The 22101-nt window shown below is 48.7% G+C and overlaps 1 protein-coding gene across 10 annotated transcripts in view; it reads right to left on the bottom strand.

Moving 5' to 3' along the window:
- Nucleotides 1-22101, bottom strand: part of HYDIN (HYDIN axonemal central pair apparatus protein) — a 451680-nt gene that overhangs the window by 49963 nt on the left and 379616 nt on the right. For 9 of the 10 annotated variants that reach the window (XM_048816820.2, XM_075118258.1, XM_075118260.1 and 6 more), the window contains 8 exons: nt 20995-21146; nt 20708-20897; nt 18700-18808; nt 17687-17947; nt 15053-15195; nt 13496-13714; nt 11895-12055; nt 1857-1972 (listed from right to left, as the gene is read on the bottom strand). In XM_048816820.2, the coding sequence (XP_048672777.2) occupies nt 1857-1972; nt 11895-12055; nt 13496-13714; nt 15053-15195; nt 17687-17947; nt 18700-18808; nt 20708-20897; nt 20995-21146 (1351 nt within the window). Of the gene's footprint in view, nt 1-1856; nt 1973-11894; nt 12056-13495; nt 13715-15052; nt 15196-17686; nt 17948-18699; nt 18809-20707; nt 20898-20994; nt 21147-22101 lie in introns of those variants that run through there. The other variant, XM_075118266.1, reaches the window with a different exon arrangement.

Genomic DNA, 22101 nt, shown 5'->3' with positions numbered 1-22101 from the left:
TGAAAATGAGGTAGGATCACAGTCTAAAATAGGGAAAGAAGAAGTTAAAAATTACTTAGACAAGTTAGATATTTTCAAGTCATCAGAGCATAATGAAATACATCCTAGGATACTCAAGGGGCTAACTGAGGAGATGTCTGAGCCATTACTGATTATCTTTGAAAAGTCATGGAAGACAGAAGAGATTCCAGAGGGCTGGAAAAGGGAAAAGATAGTGACAAGCTATAAAAAGGGGAATAAGGAGAACCTGGGGAATTACAGACCAGTCAGCTAAACTTCAGTACCCAGAAAGATAATGTGCAGGGGACTGGACTTGAAGACCTTTCAAGGTCCCTTACAGTCCTGTAATTCTACTATTCTATGATTCCATATCTCTGCCGCAAAATGCTGAGTGATGACTCAGAATGCAGGCTCTGAAGTGCCCGTGCTGCTCTTGGATCTGGGGCACAGCTGCTTCCTGACACCACATCTGGGTATTTTCGCATCTTTTTCTTCTTTTTAAACAAACATTTAATCAAAGACATGCATCCCTGTTTCCCTCCAACAGCAACCCAGCTCCTACCTCTCCCCCAGTGACTAGGGTTGCCAACTTTCTAGTCGCAAAAAATCAAACACCTGAGCCCTACCCTTTCCCTGAGGCCCTGCGCCTTCACCAACCCTGCCACGAGGCCCCGCCCCCCCGCTCACTACATTCCCCCTCCCTCGGTGCCTCGCTCTCCCACACCCTCCCTCACTTTCACTGGGCTGGGGCAGGGAGTTGGGGTGCGGGAGTGGGTGAGGGCTCTAGCTGCGGGTGTTGGCTCTGGGGTGGGGCCAGAAATAAGGGATTCAGGGTGTGGGAGAAGGCTCCAGGCTAGGGAAGGGAGTTGGGGTGTGGGAGGGGCTGAGGACTCCAGCCGGGGATGAGGGGTTTGGGGTGCAGGAGGGGGCTCCGGGCTGGGGGGGTGGGGCTGAGAGATTTGGAGTGAGGGAGGGGGCTGCGGTTCAGGCAGGGGGTTGTGGTGCAGGAAGGGGTAAGGGCTCTGGAGTGGGCTTACCTCGGGTGGTTCCTGGGGGGGCTAAGGCAGGCTCCCTGCCTGTCCTGGCACCATGCTGCATGTGCCCCAAAAGCAGCCAGCAAGTTCGGGTCCTAGACTGGGGGCCAGGAGGCTCCATGCACTGCTCTCATCCACAGGCACTGCCCCCCGACCCCAGTGTAGATCTAGCGTGTGGAGCCCCATGGCCCTCCCTTCCCCCCTGCCTAGGAGCCGGACCTGCTGGTCGCTTCCAGGGTGCAGCGTGGTGCCAGCCAGGACAGGTAGGGACTAGCCTGCCTTAGTGTTGCAGCACTGCCGACCGGACTTTTAACGGCCCAGGGACCCTTTTTGACCGGCTGTTCCGGTTGAAAACTGGACACCAGGTCACCCTACCAGTGACCTGGATTCCATTACCCTGCGATCCTCCAACAGGACTGCCCCCATGCTCCCTTTTCAGCTTCTGAACGCCCCCCCAACGTGTGGCCCTAACTGCTCTCCTCCCTTGACCTCTCTGACCTTTGCACAGTGCCCAGCAGCTCTGCCGTACCAGTTCTGGGCACTCTGAAGGTGGGGGGAGCTGGAAAGAAAGCAATCAGAGGGACTCTTTATCCAAACCTGAAAGAAGCCACTTGCCTGAGGATGATGGGGGAGGACATGGGGAGGGAAGCAGAGCTATGATGTCACCTTCAGAACTGTGCTGTGTTGGTGCCTCAGGCAAAGAGGCCCAGTCTGCTCCCTGAGCTCTCAGGTTCCCTGAATGCTGTAAAGCCCCTATGGGTTACAGGAGGAAGCTGCTGTGGGGAGCACCAGGTGCCGTGGGGAGGGGGCTGATTGCTATACCTTCAGGACTGCATGGCAACGGTTCTTCGGTAAAGTTGACTGCCCTTCTGCTGTCTTCCATGACCACCTTCCAGGAGTACTCCAGCGCCACATTCCCCTTATTGGACAGCTGGAACCTGCAAAGGCAGCAGGGCAAAAGGGAGAAGAAATAAGGTCTCATAGAAGGGCTAAGCAAGCACTGAAAAATCACCTAGGGTTAGATTCTGACACCCTTACTCATGCTGAGTAGTGCTTTGCTCTGCAAGCTGTTGCATCATTCAGAATGGGTCCACAAGTGCTATTCAGCTTGAGGAAGGGGAGCAGAATGTGGCCCACACATTTCAGCAGATGGTTCTACAGTGTATCCTGCCTGCCTGGGAGTGAGGGGCCCCAGGAGAATCCCTAGCACCCCCCCTGCACCAACCCATATTATACCCACAGGAGCTGCCACCGGCGGCTTGTGAGAGTAGAAGGATTTCTACTTCTGCATCTTGCAACTGACAAACCTGTTACACGTCTGGTAACTTTGGCATTTGCCGTCAGTGAAATAAGGCCTGTTTTCAGGACTGTCAGTACTCTGGGCTGAATGCTGGCAGTGTGTAACCAGGGTAAGAATGACTCCAACAAATGGCTTGTAGGTTTGGGCCCTAACTGGTACAGGAGTCACTCTAGGGACCAAAATAAATGTAGTCAGTTCTAGGGAGGACTGTGGGAAATATCTGGTGTCAGCAATACTGCACAGCACCTTGCTTTATTTATGGGACTTATTTATATCAGTGACACCAGGCTCTGTGAGGCAGAATGGGATCCAGGATGGTTTCTCCAGCGCAAAGGAGGGAGCTGGGAGGCAGAACGTAAATACCAGAACTTGGCTCTGGCCAGGATGTGGGATAAGGTCTGGACTGCAGAACACAATGCCACGGCAACCCTCGGGACTGAGACTTCTGACAGGCACCAAGAGCCCTGGCAAAAGCAGTAGCAACTCTTCTGCCTCCTGGTGCTTATCAGCGGTCAGAAACAACAGCAAACAAACTACCCGAATTCCTGGAAGCTCGCAGGCTAATGTAAGAGCGTGGAGCCTCCCACTGTCCCAACACGGACACCTGCAGCTTAGCTGTACTCTGGAGCAAGTTGGCCCTGGCTGGGTAATACCACTTCCTTCGCTGGTAGAAGAGATGGGTACTCGCCCTGCGCAGTAACTGAGGTTCTTCGTGATGTGCGTCCCTGTGGGTGCCCCACTTCAGGTGTGGGTGTGTCCCAGAGCCGTTGATGGAGAGTTTTGGCAGCAGTGTCCGTCTGAGTCGCGCATGCGCACTAGTCGTCTCTTGGTGCCCCTGGCACCTCTTCCACCGCACACATGACCAACCCCTCAGTTCCTTCTCTACCGTAGAGTCCTTACTGCAAACTCCAACGTAGAGGGGAGGAGGATGGGCAGTGGAGCCCCCACAAGGACACTCATCCTGAAGAACCTCAGTTACTGCACAGGGTGAGTAACCCTCTCTTCTTCAAGTGCTGTCCCTGTGGGTGCTCCATTTCAGGTGATCGTAGAGCAGTGCCCCACTGGGGATGAAAGGGGCTTCAGATTCAGTTGGGCCACTGAAGAGAGCATGGTGAGACCTATTATAGCATCTGACCTTGAGCTTTGAGTGATTGCATAATGGTTTGTGAAAGTGTGCACAGAGGCCCAGGTAGCCCCTCTGCAGTGGCGTAGCCAGGTGGAGGAAACAGGGGGAACAGAGATAAAAAAGGCACCACCTGCTTGTACCCACCCGGCGGCGCTCCGGGTCTTCGACGTCAGGTCCTTCACTCGCTCTGGGTCTTCGGCGGCACGGCAGCCTCGGGTCCTTCACTCGCACTGAAGGACCCCCCTCTGCTGAAATGCCACCGAAGACCGGAGCGAGTGAAGGACCCGACACTGAAGTGCCGCTGAAGACCCGGAGCGAGTGAAGGACCCGACACTGAAGACCCGGAGCGAGTGAAGGACCCAACGCTGAAGACCCGGAGCGAGTGAAGGACCCAACGCTGAAGACCCGGCGCGCTGCCAGGCGAGTACAAGCACGTGCCACTGAAGACCCGGAGCGCTGCCAGGCGAGTACAAGCACGTGCCACTGAAGACCCGGCGCGCTGCCGGACCTGCCGCCAAAGACCCGACGCGCCACTGGGTGAGTAAAAATTAAAAAAGGTGCCACTTCTGCTCGGGGGGAGAGCGGCCGCTGCCCCGCTCCCCCCCTAGCGACGCTACTGCTGCTCTGCATGTGTCTATTATCGGTACGCTGTTCAGGAACTCCATGAACATTGCTACTGAGCAAGTAGAGTGGAATCTGATCCCCTCTGGGGGTTCTGTGTTATTTGTTCAATAACAGAGTTGGATGCAGGTAGAGATCCATTTAGATAGTCTCTGCATGGATACTGCGCATCCCTTGGAGCACTCTGTTGTGGAAATAAAAAGTCTAAGGACTTCCAGAAAGACTTGGTTCTGCCTAAAGAAAATGCTATTGCTCGTCTGACACTTAGTGTACGTCAGATAGTCTCTTGTGAGCGCCCATGTGGTTTGGGATAAAACATAGGAAGGTGTACGGGTTGGTTTATATGGAAGGATGTTGATATTTTAGGTAAGAATTTTGGGTGTGGTCTCAATGTGACCTTGTCTTTAAAGAATACGGTATAAAGGGGTCAGCCATGAGCACTCCTATCTCATTACTCGTTGAGCGGAGGTGATTGTGACCAAGAATGCAATCTTCATCGATGGATGAAGCAGGGAGCAAGTAGCTAAGGGCTCAAATGGGGGTCTAGTGAGGCATTTAAGCACTAGATTTAAACACCATGCTGATGTAGGTTGTCGGACTTCTGGGTAAATGTTCTGTATGCCGGTGAGGACACAGTTGGTGACTGGGTGTGCAAATATCAAGATTCCCTTGATCTTATGATGAAAGGCTATACTAGCCGTGAGGTGTACTTTAATTGAGCTTGTCGAGAGACCCGATTTCTTCCATTCTAGCATGTAGTCCAGCACTAATGGGAGTGGCGCTGTAACTGCGGTTAACTGTTTTTGTTGACATCATACTGTGAACCTTTTCCATTTTTGGAGGTAAGTATTGCAAGTGGTTGATCTCCTGCTATTTAGTAACATTGTCATAAACATACAGCTACGGGTAGCATAAAATCCCTCCTGAGCAGCTGTACTGAATCTTTACCTGTAAGGGGTTAAGAAGCTCAAATAACCTGGTTGGCACCTGACCAAAAGGACCAATAAGGAAAGAAGATACTTTCAAATCTGGGGGGAGAGGTTTTGTTTGTGCCCCTTTCGGTGTTCCCTCTCTGGACGGACAGAGAGACCAGGCAGGAAAAACATCTCCTGAAAACATACCTGAAATGAGCATCTAAGATTACAAAAATTGTAAGTAAGGGCAAGGAAATACGTTAGATTATCTTTTGCTTTAGCATGTGAATTTTCCCGATGCTAAGAGGGAGGTTTATTTCTGTTTTTTGTAACTTTGAAGCTGAGCCCAGAGGGGAATCCTCTGTGTTTTAAATCTTTTTATTACCCTGTAAAGTTACCTTCCATCCTAATTTTTGCAGGTGTGAGTCTTACTTTTTCTTTAAATAAAGTTCTTCCTTTAAGAACCTGATTGATTTTCAGTGTCCTAGAGACAAAGGGTCTGGTCAGTACTCACATTATTCTCAAGCCTCCCCAGGAAAGGGTGTGAAGGGACTTGGGGAAATATTTTGGGAAACTAGGGACTCCAAGTGACCCTTTTCCTGAATTTTTGTCTAAATCACTTGGTTATGGCAGCAATACCATCCAAGGACAAGGAAATGAATTTGTGCCTTGGGGAAATTTTTAACCTAAGCTGGTAGAAATAAGCTTAGGGGGTCTTTCATGCGGGTCCCCACATCCATACCCCAGAGTTCAGAGTGGGGAGGGAACCCTGACACATGTGTTTAACTTGTTCTGAACAGGCTAATTTGTCATGTTTGAATCATGAAGGAGCCAGGCTTTCAGGTGAAGTTTCTCTGGATTTGGGTGGAGCGTCCTGCCTTTGTTCTGTGAGACGAGGTCTGCCCGCAGTGGGAGAGTTCATGGAGTGCATACTGCCAAGCGCATCAGATAAGGGTACCAGGTCTGCCTGGGCCACATTGGGACTATCAGTATGATGTGCTTTTCAGCACATATCTTCTGTATCACTTGTGAGATCAGTGGGATCTGTGGGAATGCATACATGAGTGATGCATCCCATGTGATGAGGAAGGCATCTCCCAGTGACTGGGATCCCAGTCCTGATCTGGAGCAAAAGAGTGGGCACTTGTGGTTTAGTGATGATGCGAATAGGTTGACGGGGGGAAGCCCCATCATTGAAATGTTGGCTGTAGGATTCTGTTGTTTATTTCCCATTTGTGTTCCTGGAAAAACTGTCTGCTTAGTGTGTCCAGTGTCATGTTCTGGCATCTTGGGAGATAGGAGGCTGAGATATTTATTTTGTGGTGTATGCACCAGCTCCACAGTTTCATGGCCTCGGTGCATAATGAGTAAGAGCGAGCTCCTCCTTGGTGACTGATATAGCACATGCATGCTATATTGTTGGTCATTATCCACTGACTGGTTCTTTGTGCTTGGTAGGAAGTGCCTGCAGGCATTGCGTATTGCACATAGCTCTAGTAGATTGATGTATAGTCGGGTTTCCGCTGTTGACCACCTGCCTTGAACAGTGAGTTGGTTCAGGTGGGCTCCCCAGCCTCTCAACAAAGCATCCATCGTGATTATTATTGATGGTGGATCCTGCTGAAAGGGGATCCCCATGCACACATTCTCTGGTTTTGTCCACCATTGTAAGGAGACCAAGACTTTTGGTGGCACTGTTAGTCTCTTGTTCAGGCTGTGTTTGCTAGGGATGTATACTGAGCTCAGTTAGCCTTGTGGGAAGCGCATATGAAGTCTTGTGTGTCTTACCACTAACATTGTGGCCACCATGTGACCTAATAGTTGTAAGCAGGTTCATGCTGATGTTTGAAGGCTGTTGTTGACTACTTAGATGAGACCGGTCAATGTTACGAATCTGCTCATGGGTAATGAAGCTCTGGCCTCTGTGGAATCGAGGTGTACCCCGATGAAGTCCAGTTGTTCTATTGGAAGTAGTGTTGATTTTATTCATTTATTTGTAACCCTAGATTCTGAAAGAGGGTGATAGTTTTCTGCACAATGTTTATCGCTTCTTCTTGAGTCAGGCCTTTCAGTAGACAATCATCTACGTATGGGCAAATCATTATCCCTCATTTCTGTAAGTGCCACCACTACTGCAAGGGTTTTGGGAAAGTCTCTTGATGAGGTGGAGAGGCCGAAAGGTAGTACTCTGTATAGACAGTGATTGCCCCCCACTGTGAACTGTAGAAACTGTCTGTGAGGGGTGTGTATGATGATGTGAAAATATGCATCTTGTAGGTCGAGGGCTGAAAACCAGTCCCCCCTTTCTAGCACTGGTATTATCGTGGTCAGTGTGACAATCTTCAATTTTTGGGTTTGTACAAATTTGTTGAGCTTTCTGAGATCCAGAATGGGTCTCCAGCCACCATTTTTCTTCTGGGTCAAGAAATAGTGGGAGTAAAAACCCTCCCCTCTGTGTTGTAGGGCAACTTGCTCCACGACACCTAACTGTAGAAGATGGTTTACTTGCTGTCTTAAAAGGTGCTCACGAGAAGGGTCCCTGAAGAGGGACAGGAAAGGAGCTGAGGAAGGGGGGGTGGGAGAGAAAGGGGATGGCATAGCCCAGTCTTACAAACTCCACAACCCATTGACCCATTGTTATCAACGCCCAGGCTTGGTAAAATGGACGTAGTCAATGGTCAAAGAAACATGGTATTGGCGCTGTATAGTGGGGGAGGTCGTTCAGACCCTCGACCAAATATTCAAAACTGTTGTTTGGAGGAAGCCAGTTGCGATGTTGAGGGCTGACTTTGAGATGTTCTCCAGCTCTGTAGCTGCTGTCTGTTTCTTTGTAGTTTGTATTGTCTTTGTTGTGGGTGATGTTTTTGTGTCCAAATCCATGGAAAATAAGCAGAAATTTGGCTTGTTTTAGGCTGAGTTGGCTAGCATTGGCTAGTTTTGGGCTTATTAGGGTTTTTTACGTATGGTGATTGGCATTTGGCTCCAGCTGCTGCATTGCCTGCATGCCCGTGCCTGGTGACCTGCAGGTGGGGCGACATGATGTGCATGTGGACTGTGCTTTAAACAATTTAAAGCTCTTGGTTTTTGCCTGGCTCAGCCAGATATTAGCTCCCGGAGGCAACAGCAAGGAAAGTAACCAGTACCCAGAGGGGTGTCAAACCACCATAAACAGCCATTGTCCAGCAAGGGAACTACAATTCAATGACTCACCTGCACGAGGCCACGCCAGGGGAATTGCTCATCCTTGCCTTGGAGACTCAGCAATGCCCCCCAGACATGCCTGGACTTGTGCTCCCAAGCACATGGACTGAGGGTATAAAACCTAAAACAGGGGGCCTATGCTTGGCCTTTATCCTTCACCCACCTATGCTGCAAGCAACAAGGACACTCTGAAATCTCCAACTGAAAGGACTGGCTCAGATTTCAAGGGTAAAATCTGTGTACTATGAACTGCAATATCCATTGGGGTGAAAAAAACTGCTTAACCTAGATGCTGCCCAGTCTAACAGGGTTGAGAGTTTAGACTGCGTGCTTATATTTTGTTTTCTTTTGGTAACGAACTCTGACTTTTTGCCTATCACTTAAAATCTTTTGTAGTCAATAAATTTGTTTTACTGTTTATCTTTACCAGTGAGTTTGTATGAAGTGTGTGGCAAATCTGCTCACGTTTTGTAAAGGCTGGTGTATATCCACTTTACATTGATGAAGTGGTGAACCAAATAATAAATCTGCATTGCTCATCTTGAGCAGTGTAAGATGGTATATTCCTGGGGTACAGTGCTGGAAGCTGGGGGTGGGATTTGGCTGGTGCCTTTCTCTGTGTGATTCATGAGTGACTCTGGGAGCTTCATGCAATCTAGTTGGGTGTGGGGCTCCACATGTGGTTGTGCTGAGTGATAACAGCACCTGGAGGGGTTTGCTGCTGGTCACTAGCAAGGCATTGTAAGAGACAGCCCAGGCTGGAGAGAGTTCAGGGGGGCACCGCAGTCCCACAGTCCTAGACTGCACCCTGGGGATCCTGTCACACAGAGTCTTGGGGTTGGCTTGTTTTAGCCTTGTTTTTTGGCTTATTTTGAAATCTGGGTTGCTTATTTACAGCGTGAAAGTTGGCAACTTTACGTAGTGTCGCTGAGGAGTACACTTTTCAACTGAAAAGGTCGAGCCTTTTGTGGTTCTTGTCCTGAGGGGTGGACCTGTACTGAGGCTGTTTCCCGTGTTGATTTGCGGATTTGACCACTAGAGAGTTGGGCTGTGGGTGGGAGAACAGGAAATCCATCCCCTTGGTGGGGATATAATATTTTCTGTCTGCCCTTTTGCACATTGATGGTACCAATCTGCCAGATTGTCTCCGATGGTTCCATGATGGCATCATTTATCGGGAGAGCTATCTTGGAGGATGAAGATGTTTGGAGGATTTGTAACAATTTATGCTGGTTATCCTGAATCATCTCCGGTGGGATATCTTGACTGATGGCTACTCGTTTAAACAGTTCTTGAAATTGTTTGAAGTCATCAGCTGTGATAGGGTGTGGTGGCATTACAGCTTTATCTGGGGATAACGATGATTTGTGTGCAGGTGATGTGACCTCTGGTCTGTGCCTTCTTCTCTCTCTTCTCCTGTGTACCTCTGAAGTCTCCTAGCTCGGGGATGATGGGGGTGACCGATTTCACCCCTGGTTGGAGTCGCTGGTCTGGTATGATGAGCCCTCTATGCCGCTCGAGGGTCCCAAGGGATCCATTGCAAGGGGAAGGGCATAGGTGGGCACATCCATGGCTGCCCATACCAAGATTGTACGTCTTGTCTGTACTGGGTTTTGAGTCTCATGGGTTCCCAAGGTGGCCTCCGTGCAGTGGGTGAAGAGTGTTGAGATGAAAAGTGACTTCCGTCTTGATCATTGTTCTCATTGCTCGATATAGGTGGGGTGACAGGCGATATCATTTGCTGTATATTAGTATGCACAGGAGAACTGTCGGGGCTGAATGGGGTGACTGCAGCACTGAGGAGACTGCAAGGTCTTTATGTTGTAAGAATTGCTGTGGTGTTATTAGTTTCAGTACCGTCGATGTCGATGCTGTTGATTTAGATGGTACTGGTGTCTGTGACGATGGCTTATGTGTTGTCTTGGGTCTGTAGCTCGGTGCCAATGTACTCACCGGTGCCAGGGATGGGGGCATGGCCACTGGTGAGGGCCTTGGCACCGTGTCTCTCACCGGAGTGGTTGGTGCCGTTGAGAAGGAGACATGATTACGTCTCAACTCCTTCTCCTTGCAGTGGGGCTCGGCAGAGGTCCTGGTGTGGACGGTGCCGAAAGTGCCTGATGCCTCAAAGGTGCTTACCCGTGTGGAGGTCATAGAATCATAGAATCATAGAATATAGGGTTGGAAGGGACCCCAGAAGGTCATCTAGTCCAACCCCCTGCTCAAAGCAGGACCAAATCCCAGTTAAATCATCCCAGCCAGGGCTTTGTCAAGCCTGACCTTAAAAACCTCTAAGGAAGGAGATTCTACCACCTCCCTAGGTAACGCATTCCAGTGTTTCACCACCCTCTTAGTGAAAAAGTTTTTCCTAATATCCAATCTAAACCTCCCCCACTGCAACTTGAGACCATTACTCCTCGTTCTGTCATCTGCTACCATTGAGAACAGTCTAGAGCCATCCTCTTTGGAACCCCCTTTCAGGTAGTTGAAAGCAGCTATCAAATCCCCCCTCATTCTTCTCTTCTGCAGGCTAAACAATCCCAGCTCCCTCAGCCTCTCCTCATAACTCATGTGTTCCAGACCCCTAATCATTTTTGTTGCCCTTCGCTGGACTCTCTCCAATTTATCCACATCCTTCTTGAAGTGTGGGGCCCAAAACTGGACACAGTACTCCAGATGAGGCCTCACCAATGTCGAATAGAGGGGAACGATCACGTCCCTCGATCTGCTCGCTATGCCCCTACTTATACAGCACTGAGGTCAGCACTGAGGACAGCCACCTGGTTGGCAACTGCTTCTTTTTCTGTGTCTCTCTATGTGGGGAGGTTGCAGCTCTTTCCATGTATTTTTGGGGGACTGGCTGCTCTCTTCAGTTGAGGCTGTGCCTGGGGAGCCACCAGAAGGGGGGGTTTTCTCGCCTGTGTCAGAGGCCGGCTGCAGTGATTTTTCCACCAGGATCAGCGTTAGGCATGGGTTTCTGTCGCACCTGGCTCTCGCTGTTAGGTTGCTACAGTGAGTGCACTTCTGAGGGATGTGCAACTCCCCAAGGCAACGGACACAGAAGGAGTGCCCATCAGAGATGGACACGGCTTCGCAGAATGAGCCGCATCTCTTAAATCCTGGGGAACTAGGCATTTTGTAGCGGGGATAGGGTTTCCCGCTTCGGAAGAAGCTAATGTAAAAAGAAGATTTTTATTTACTTAAGTGCTAAGTAGGTACTCCAGGACTAACTGCACTACTTAACTACCAAACGCTACTAAGCAACCTAGTTTGATTTGTTAAGGTTGAGCAAAAGATGTTGGGACTCTGCCGCTGCACGAACTCTGTCGGAGGCTGCGGATGGCTGAGAAGGAACTGAGGGGGTCGGGTGGCACAGGCGCTAGATGAGGTGCCAATGGTGCCGCAAGATGACTAGTGCTTACGCGGTACCCAGACCAACACTGCTACCGAAAATCTCTGATTAACGGCGCCGGGACACACCAACACCTGAGGTGGAGCACCCACAGGGACATCGCTCGAAGAAGAACCAGTTTTTCTGAGTTGTCCCTGGGTAATCTCAAAAAAAGAAAAGGAGGACTTGTGGCACCTTAGAGACTAACCAATTTATTTGGGCATAAGCTTTCTTGAGTCCTCCTTTTCTTTTTGCGACTACAGACTAACACGGCTGCTACTCTGAAACCTGTGTAATCTCAGTTACTCACCTGAACACCCTGGTCTGGAGGAGCAAGGTCTCCTTGAACTGCACCAAGTTAGTTTCTAGCTTGAACTGGGTGTAATCAACAATGGCACTGATTTGAAGTTCTAGCTCTCGGCTGTTCTCTTCCAGAACAGTGTGGGCGGGTTCGGGGTCTGTCTCTATCACCTTCAGACAGAAACGAGAAAAACAACAGTAACCTGACTAAGCACTTGAGCCTCTCCAGAGCCATCAAAACAGTGAGGGCCATTCAGACACAACCATCCTGAACTTTCCTTCTGTCACCCATTCCTTTGCCATTGATTATCTGGACATAGGTGCTGGAACTAGGGGTGTGGAGGGTGCTGCAGCACCCCCTGACTTGAAGTAGTTTCCATTGTATCCAGGATTTACAGTTGGGTTCAATGGTTCTCAGCACCCCCACTATAAAAATTGTTCCAGCATCCCTGGTTCTGGAGCAAACAGACACCACCCGGATGACAGGGAGAACTGTCTGTGGGAGCACTATGAGGTGGCTGTGTCTCAACCCTGTGTTCCAGCAGAGGGGTTGAGGAAATGGTGTCTGCAGATCAGAATTGGTGAAGAAACATAAAGGAGCCCAGGCCTGAATGACCAATATCACATTGCTCCCACCCCTTGTTAATACAGTGACCCCACCACTGCAGACACCTGTGTAAAGAAGCCCATGGCTGAATGAACAGGGACTGACTTTCCCTTTTTTCTTAGCAGTGGGTGTTTTTCTCCAGATCATGACTGGGAGTAAATGAGACTGAATTTCCTTTCCACCCCAGGTGAGACAAACATGTCTGGATCAGGGTGGAGGGGAATTGATTGGAAAGGCCTGGAGGTACTGCTACTTCTTATGGATAAAGAAAATATTTGTCTTCTTGGCAACCTTCCATTCAACCTTCCAGAACTTTGAAACATTCATCACCTCTGTTTTTCGGTTTGACCTGGTAAAAGCTATAAAGAGAAAGAGTTCTTGAAGAAAATACTTCTATGGTACCTGAGCCGACCTGCTACATAGCTAATGAAGCCACCTGCTAACACTTGTTGTCTAATACGACCCTGCACACAGTAATGATTTCATGAGGGAAATCTCAGCTGTTAAAATGTGGAGAGAGCTCATTTCAAAGTACAGGTAGGGTAACGGAAACACACAATGGGGAAGTAGGGTCATTCTTCCACAAGGAACCTGTAACTAGAACCTGCTGGGTCTAATTCCCTCCTGACTGAAATCAGACTAAGACATTTTAAATACAAAATGGACCATTAGATCATCAAGTCTGACCTCCATTATAACTGAGGCCACAGCATTCCACCCAGCTGCCCCTGCACTGCGCTCAGTAGCCCACTGCGCAACTTGGCTAACTCCTATTTCCAGAAAGGCCTCCAGTCTGGATTGGAAGACATCCAGAAATGGAAAATCCACCTCTTCCCTTGGTAGTTTGTTCCGATGGTTCATCACCCTGGCTGTTAAACATTTGTGCAGAACAGCTGGAGCTGATTAGTCAGCAGTGAATGTGACCCTTTGTCTTTAGGCTTTACACGGATGGCTCCAAATGCCATTGTGTTTGTTTCACTTGCTCTCATAATCTCACTTCTTACCTTCCTCTTTGTTGGGCGCGTGGTCGTCAGGCTCCTCAGAGCATCCACCCACTTGACGGTATGCAGGCGGTCGTCCCAGTCAGGGACCTGGTCCGCAGGAAGCTGGAAGGTGATTCTGGACACCTTACACTTAACTTTGTGCATTTTGAAGGTGGCAGGAACATTAGATTTCAAAGTCACTGTGATGTCCTTAGAACATTCAGCATGGAGGTGGCCGACCTGGAGAGGATCAGAGAGCCAATGCCATTATTTCATCCATGGTCAGTCTGTGGCCAGCAAAGAATGGACTGTTATTGTGAGCTACACGGAGAAGAAATGGAAGGGCTAGAATGTGAGTCTTCATTTTTCCATGCAGTGAATTTGGTGCCAGATTCACCTCTGTTTATTGCTAGCCTAGGCAATGGTGGTGCATGCTTCCCCACATGGACACCAGCAACAACACACTGGAGGGACCACCTCTAGGAAGCTGCTCCATCTGGGTCTAATGGGAAGAAGATGCACAGCTGGATACCAGCATCCAGATGACACCAGAATCTAGAGCAACTCAGTCTCCTTCAGTGGCCTCGTGTCACAGGGTTTCTGGCCCCATAAATGAAGGAGGTTCAGTTCACCTGTGCCAGAACAGCCATTCCCAGTTTGGCCAATGAAGAGGGCGAAGTGGCGCCTGGGGGATTACAAAGGACTAGGGAGAGCCGGTGGGAGTCAGGAGGTCAGAGAGGTCTCTGAGGCCAGCTGTAGAGAGCACCCTGCAGGCCCTCTGTGGAAAGAGGGAGGTATCCTCAGGAAGCCTACTGACTTTCAAGAGCCAAAGCCAGTGCCAGGAGGCTGAAAAGGGCTGAGGGCTAGGGAGCCAGAGGAAGGGCTAGCTGGCAAACCTTCCTGAGCCAGAGAGCCAAGCCAGAGACAGCCAGAGAGGGCTGAAGGCTGAGAGCGGCAGAGGGAGACACTTGCTAGCTCTCTAAGCTGCAGAGCTGAAGGAGGTGGGCCAGAGGGGGCTGAAGACTGGGAGTGAAGTGTGGTGAGGGGCGCCAGAGTCAGAATGGGGGCGAAGTGAGGGCACCAGGGCTCTCCTTGAGGTACTGTTATGGGTTATGTGCAGGGGATTTTGTAATAAATTAATAGGGCTATTGGTAGTGAGAAAGACTGTTTGGGCTATTTCTGGGGACTCTGGTGGAGGGAAACTGAGGCAGATGTGCCTGTTCTGCCGCAAGAGGGCGCTCCAGGAAGGCACAGCTCTATCACACCGTACTTTAAAAAGAGAATGGACCTTTTATAAGCAAGAGAAATTCTGCAACTGAGAGCCCTCTGGGAGCAAGAGCAGTTTCCCAGCAGGTTAGGATCCCATGATTCTCCCGCGAGAGTTGACAGTTCTGCCCCCACAGAGCTCCCACCTCTGCAAGCCCAAGGATTCAGAGAACTGACCCAAGACACAAACCGGAGCTCCTGCATGGCAGCGAGGAGCACTGCCACCTAGCTCTGCATCAGTGCTCTGCTAACTACACATAACTTGCTGAGCAACCTCTTGTGCATGGGGAAAACAAAGTGGTCCCTGTATACCTGGGGAGAGAAGACAAGCGAAGCCGCAGCAGGCCATTCAAACCTCATCACGTCTGCTTTGCTGCGATTGGTTATCGTGAAGGTCACCTGGTAGGGCTTCCCGATGTGACAGTCCCCAAACTGGATGTGATCTTCTCTGGCAGCTAGAAAGAATGAAAATGGGGATGCTCACTGATTTGGTTATAGCACTTGTAGGGCAGTGACTACTTGCACAGCACCCTGCCCCTCATGTGACTTCCTTCCCATCCATTGGCACATACACACCTGCTTCAACCAGAGAGAGCTCCTAAAGCAGCCCCTCCTCAAGCAGTGCATCCAGCTCTCATCCACGGACACACGTACCACCCCACTCACTGAAATCAAAAGGCCTCCACAATACATTACAGCCTGCAACACACCTTTCCACTTGGAGGACATACGCTCAGGTGTCCTGTGTAACAGAGATACACAAACTCAGCTGTAGAGAAGGCTCAATAAGTAGGGCCTGTGATGTTGCACCCCCATAATGCTTTATAGAAGTTTGCTTATGAGTGTAAATATGACATAACTGGAATATGTTTTATGCTAGATATACCATGTAACATATCTCTGCAAAGGTTATGATCTATTGGATATATTCATCCTGTTTGTATGCATGTATCATTTTTGTATTCAAAGTTATGAATATTGGCTATGTACTGATTTTAAGTAGCCTCAGTGACGCAGTTGGTCAGCTTCTTGAGAAAAGACTATTCTCAGTAAGTGCCCAAACAAGAAACACTTAAGCTAACAATGAACTTTGAGAGACACCAATTCCACATCTGAGATTTTCTGGGAATGTGGCATTGGTCTGTAAGGAACTGAGTCATGCATGGACATGTGACTTGCCCATGTGACTCCAAAACTCCATCTTGGAGCTGGATCCTACATAAGAGAGGAGAAGGGGTTTCCACCCACAAGAGAGAGACTATATAAGCCCCTGGGGAAATCCCTCCATTTTGTCTTCAACTGGCTCAAGAGGTAGCCTCTCCACCCCGAAAGGATGCCTGAAAGAAACTGGAACAAAGGACAGTAACTATAGGGGTGTGAGTGATTGCTGGACCCAGGCTAGAAGGAGGCTAGTCTATCAAAGAAGCTTACTGGAACATCTCTGAGGGTGAGATTTATCTGCATTTAGTTTCCTACTGTATCAGGGATAGACTTGAGTATTTTATTTTATTTTGTTTGGTATTTACTTTGTTCTGTCTGTTATTACTTGGAACAACTTAAATCCTACTTTCTGTATTTAATAAAATCACTTTTTACTTCTTAATTAACCCAGAGTAAGTGTTAATACTGGGGGGGGAAGCGGGGGCAAACAGGTGTGCATATCTCTTTATCAGTGTTATAGAGGGTGAACAATTTATGAGTTTACCCTGTATAAGCTTTATACAGGGTAAAATGGATTTATTTGGGGTTTGGACCCCATTGGGAGCTGGGTATCTGAATGCTGGAAACAGGAGCACGTCTTAAGCTGTTTTCAGTTAAGCCTGCAGCTTGTGGGGGACGTGGTTCAGACTTGGATCTGTGTTTGCAGCAGGCAAGCGTGTCTGGCTCAAACAAGGCAAGGTATTGAAGTCCCAAGCTGGCAGGGAAAACGGGCTCAGAGGTAGTCTAGACACATCAGGTGGCTGTCCCAAAGGGGTTTCTGTGATCCAGCTCATCACAGAGCCCTACCAAATTCACTGTCCATTTTGATCAATTTCACAGACAGAGGGTTTTAAAATTGGTCAATTTCACAATTTCAGATGTTTACATCTGAAATTTTATGGTGTTGTAATTGTGGGGGTCCCAACACAGGAGAGGGTCATGGGGGGTTGCAAAGCTGATGTAGGGGGGCCGTGGGATTGCCACCCTCACTTTTGTGCTGCCTTCAGCTGGGCTCTGAAGATAGCACAGCTGAGGAGCTTCTGCTGCCAGGGAAAGCACAGGGAGGTGGGTCTGATCTCCCACCAAGAGTGGCCATACAGGGAAAGAGGAAGTCCTATCCCTCCACAGCCCAGCCGACTCGCAGCTAGAGCCCGGTGAATGGCAACAGCCCCCCACTGGGGTGCCCCCAGCCCTGCCCCTTCTCTGCCTCTCCAATAGCTAGATTTCATGGGGGAAGTCTGATTTCATGGTCCATGTCATGTTTTTCATGGCCGTGAATTTGGTAGGGCTCTAACACTAAGTACTACACATGCTAGCAACTCCTGTATAGCTGCAGTCTCCACTGGATGTCACAGAAAGAGGGTGTTTGACCTGACATGTCCCTTTTAGGGATACTCCCCAAGTGCATGTTGGCCATTTCTGACCCTCCTCTTCTATTATTAACAATTAACAGCACTCTTTTCTCTGGACATAAGGTCTCCTCTCCTCTAAGCCCTTGTGTTGTTCCCACTTCCTGCCTGCTCTCAATAGTTTGGTCTTCTTAGCTCCTGGAGCAGTGAAGGTTTTCACCAATCTATATAGCTTCTTCCTTCCCCTTCAAAATCCCAACACCACCAGCTCTTGTCAGCTAAACGGACAGCAAAATTTCCATGGACTTCAACAGCAGCAGGCTCATTCATTCCAAAATCCTGATTTACCTTCTAAAGACCTCAAAGGGGCCAAACTATTCTCAACAACACCTCTTACCCTCCACTCTGTCTTCCTCCAGCTGCCCCTCTGCATTCTCCTCGTTGCTCTCTGCTACCAGCCCACGGATGTTCTCCAGCGTGATATCGTCTTGGTAGCCCTCTCCCACCATCTGAATGCAGGTTTCCTCATACTGGTTGTCCACCACTGACAGATGGATTTTCCCTTCCACCCGCTGGGCCAGGCTGGGTTTGAAAAGCACATCAAACTCTGCCGACTCACCATTCTGCAGGATTAGGGAGGCTGTGTGGGGTTTCCTTCCTGCAAAGAAATGGAGCATTTGGGCTGGAAATCAGACCTGAGAGTTGCAGACATACAGAAGGAGACATTCCTAAGAGGTTTGAACAGGAAAACCAGCTAAAGCATGGCTGTCCCCAAACCCTTGTTCTCCTGGAGGGTGGCTGAGTTCCACAGGGAGGAGGTCACATGACAGACTCGCTCCATACTGCAGGGTCTAGGAGTATGTCTTTGCTGCAGAATTAACTTGGGCTCTTACTCAAATGCTGGTTCCGACCTGACTCCCATCCACACACAAAACCCTCCTCACTCCATCCAGTGCGATGGTGCTTTCAAACAGGGCTAGCTAGCCTGTCCATGGCTATCGGCTACAGGTGAGGCACTGCTTTCTCTCAGGCTGGTAACCCACCCACTTTGCAGCAAGTACTCAGGCTAAACCATTTGAGTGCTGGTAATCCTCAAATGCCTTCCTACAATTCCCCCGGGTGCCCAGAAGGACAAATTCTCCCCCAGTTCACTGGGAAAGAATCACAGAGCAGCTCAACGCACTGCAGCACAAAGACTCCTGGGAAGTGCCCCAGAAGGCCTGGTGTCTGCAGCACCAATGAGGACCCAGTAACTCAGGCACCACTTTCTGGCCTAGCTGCTCACTCCTGGGCTAGGCTAGTCTTGGGGCTCAGACCCGGGTGCCAATCACCTGACTTAACTTCACAGTGAAGACATCCCCTACGAGAGCTGCTGGAATTCTTCACTTCTGCCAGCGTCATTGCATTTACCTTCTCTGCCCGATTCATCCCCCTCACTCTGAGCCACATAGAGGCAGTGAGTTGTAGGCCTGGATTTCAGTGAGAAAACTCCATAGTCATCCAAGAGGTCAACCATCACCTGGAGAAAGAAAAACACAAAGCATGGCAACACGGGCTAGGATATGGGGCAGCAAGTGGAGTCATCGAATGTTACCGATGTTCCAGAGAACCAAACACTCATTGCTTTCACTGTTAGAATGTATTAGAATGTAATCAAATAGAACAGACTATATTCCTCTGAAACTGAATAGATTATAATTGGAAATCAACTGAATACAATAGAATGCAATTAGAAGGTAATCAAACAGAACAGAATGTAATTAGAAAGTATTAAAAGGTAACTACAGAATTAAAATAGAATTCATTTTAATACTTTCTAATTACAATCAAGTAGAATAGCATGTAATTATAGTATAATAGCATGTAATCAAATAGAATAGAATGTTACTGAGTAGAATGGAATTAGAACATAATAGAATGTAATTAGAAGGTAATAAAATAGAATGTAATTAGACAGTATTAAAATGTAATCATGTAGAGCAGAATGGAATTAGAATGTAACAGAAGCATTCTCATAATTATAACCAAACTGTAAAGAGGAAACCAGCTGCCTTCTGATATTGTTAACTAAAAATGACAAATTGGTCAGAAAATCAGACACCCCCAAGGGCAAGTAAGTGAAAGTCAGCCATGCGCGATCTTGGCTGACTGACACCCATTTCAACTAGTGGTTTATTAAGGCACAGAAAGGAGAGCTGGTGCAGAGAGCCATAATATCAGACTGGAGAAGACATTGAAGAAGTTATTGGGAAGGAGACAAAGACGAACAGGCAAAAGCCTTCCCCTTTAGAATTGTCCTATAGAATCTGATAGAAAATAGGAGCTTTTCTATTGTTCTCCAGAAGCATCCTATGGAATTTAATAGAGAATTATATCCTTACTACGGATGGTTCAAAACACATGCAGAAAGGATCTCATTCTATATTCAATTCCATAGAGTTTTAATGTGCTTTCTAGACATCTCTACTGGCTTATCATAGAATCATAGAATATCAGGGTTGGAAGGGACCCCAGAAGGTCATCTAGTCCAACCCCCTGCTCAAAGCAGGACCAATTCCCAGTTAAATCATCCCAGCCAGGACTTTGTCAAGCCTGACCTTAAAAACCTCTAAGGAAGGAGATTCTACCACTTCCCTAGGTAACGCATTCCAGTGTTTCACCACCCTCTTAGTGAAAAAGTTTTTCCTAATATCCAATCTAAACCTCCCCCACTGCAACTTGAGACCATTACTCCTCGTTCTGTCATCTGCTTCCATTGAGAACAGTCTAGAGCCATCCTCTTTGGAACCCCCTTTCAGGTAGTTGAAAGCAGCTATCAAATCCCCCCTCATTCTTCTCTTCTGCAGGCTAAACAATCCCAGCTCCCTCAGCCTCTCCTCATAACTCATGTGTTCCAGACCCCTAATCATTTTTGTTGCCCTTCGCTGGACTCTCTCCAATTTATCCACATCCTTCTTGAAGTGTGGGGCCCAAAACTGGACACAGTACTCCAGATGAGGCCTCACCAATGTCGAATAGAGGGGAACGATCACGTCCCTCAATCTGCTCGCTATGCCCCTACTTATACATCCCAAAATGCCATTGGCCTTCTTGGCAACAAGGGCACACTGCTGACTCATATCCAGCTTCTCGTCCACTGTCACCCCTAGGTCCTTTTCTGCAGAACTGCTGCCTAGCCATTCGGTCCCTAGTCTGTAGCGGTGCATTGGGTTCTTCCGTCCTAAGTGCAGGACCCTGCACTTATCCTTATTGAACCTCATCAGATTTCTTTTGGCCCAATCCTCCAATTTGTCTAGGTCTTTCTGTATCCTATCCCTCCCCTCCAGCGTATTTGTATTAAGTTCTATAAGGCTTGTCCATAACAGGAGGAAAATTTGCTTCATTGCCATTTTTAAGCTTTTGCCTAGCAAGTTATTACCTGGACGGGTACCACGCCACTGTTCTTAAGGACAAAAGGGAGTTTCTCCGAATGCTCGAGCAGGAGCCTCTTGAAGAGGAGCAGTGGGTTCCCTCTTTTGTTGCGGAGGACAGGGCGCAAGATGGTCACTTGGGGGAAGTTCCCATCCCCGGTGACATCAAATGTTAAATTTCGTGATTTAGCGACCAAGCTGCAGGGAGTAGGAAAAAATCATTGTTCCAGGCACATGCCTGCTATGACACAGGGGACAGGAAAGCCCACCCCCAGGAAACAGTGGGTTAAATTACCTTGGCAGTCCATCAATGAAAGCCTCAAAAATGCACTGGTAGCTCTGCATCGTCTGTGGGGTGAAAGTCACTGTAGCAAAGGCATGGGAGTGGCTGGGGACGCACATCCGAACGGGATCCACCTCGAAGATGTCATTAATGCGGGCAGCAGCCTTAGGGGAAACCCAGACAGCAGGGGTGGCTATGAAATACCCCTCCCATAGACACAGTCAGTGGAATTCACACACACAAAACATACACAGTATAAGAGCCACAGGGGCAAGACTCTTCCCTCAGCCGTCAGGAGGTTCTCCTCTCCTGTCTCAGGAAGGGATGTCAAACAGCATGTTTCTTGACTTAACGAATGTACCGTCAGGATCAGAAAAAACCCATCCTGTTCCAAGTGGTGGGAAATAGTGGGGTATTTGAGACAACACTATGTGATAACTAAAGGTAAGGGCTCACTTTTTAGCAGCCACGACTGCAGCATAGCACATAGCTGTTTGTATGGCTGTATTAGTCACTCAGTTAACTCCACACTTTAGTGTCTAGATTTATTGCCCATCAGACCCTTTGTGTATATCACGAATCTCACTAAACACCAGACTAAATGAGAGAAAGCCATCCAGATGAAGAAGAAGAAAAGAGATCGAAGGGTGCTGAAAACAACCCAGACCGGCTTTATGCCGGGGCAGACCAACACATCAGTGCCATTTCTCTGTGTATAATTTTGTCAAGGGTCAGGATCGACTTAAGGAAGGGGCTTGTCACAGTATGAGATGCTGGCAAGTCTGGCAGTGGAAGGGGGGATAATTAGGGTTACTTATCACAGAACGGTTTGTTGGGCTCTTCTGACTGGCTGCTGTGAGGAATGGGGACTCTGTCACTCCTATGGGTAAGAGGGGACATTTCTCTCTAGGACTCCTTGGGGATTGCTTTATTCTTCCTCACAGTACGTGGTTACTAATCAGATCCATATCTTATCAGATCCCATGTGATCAGTGCTCAGCTTATCGTACCTCATTCCAGGCACCGCCAGCAATGGGCTGATCGGGAGGCTTCACTGTGGATCGGCTTCACGGGATCAGCTTGGGCAGCAGTCTAACACTATTGGGCAGGGGTGGGAGT

The sequence above is a fragment of the Caretta caretta genome, chromosome 12 (assembly GCF_965140235.1).
Source record: "Caretta caretta isolate rCarCar2 chromosome 12, rCarCar1.hap1, whole genome shotgun sequence".
Lineage (NCBI taxonomy): Eukaryota > Metazoa > Chordata > Testudines > Cheloniidae > Caretta > Caretta caretta.
Note: the sequence above shows the minus strand (reverse complement) of the source record. Positions and strands in the feature narration are given on the sequence as shown.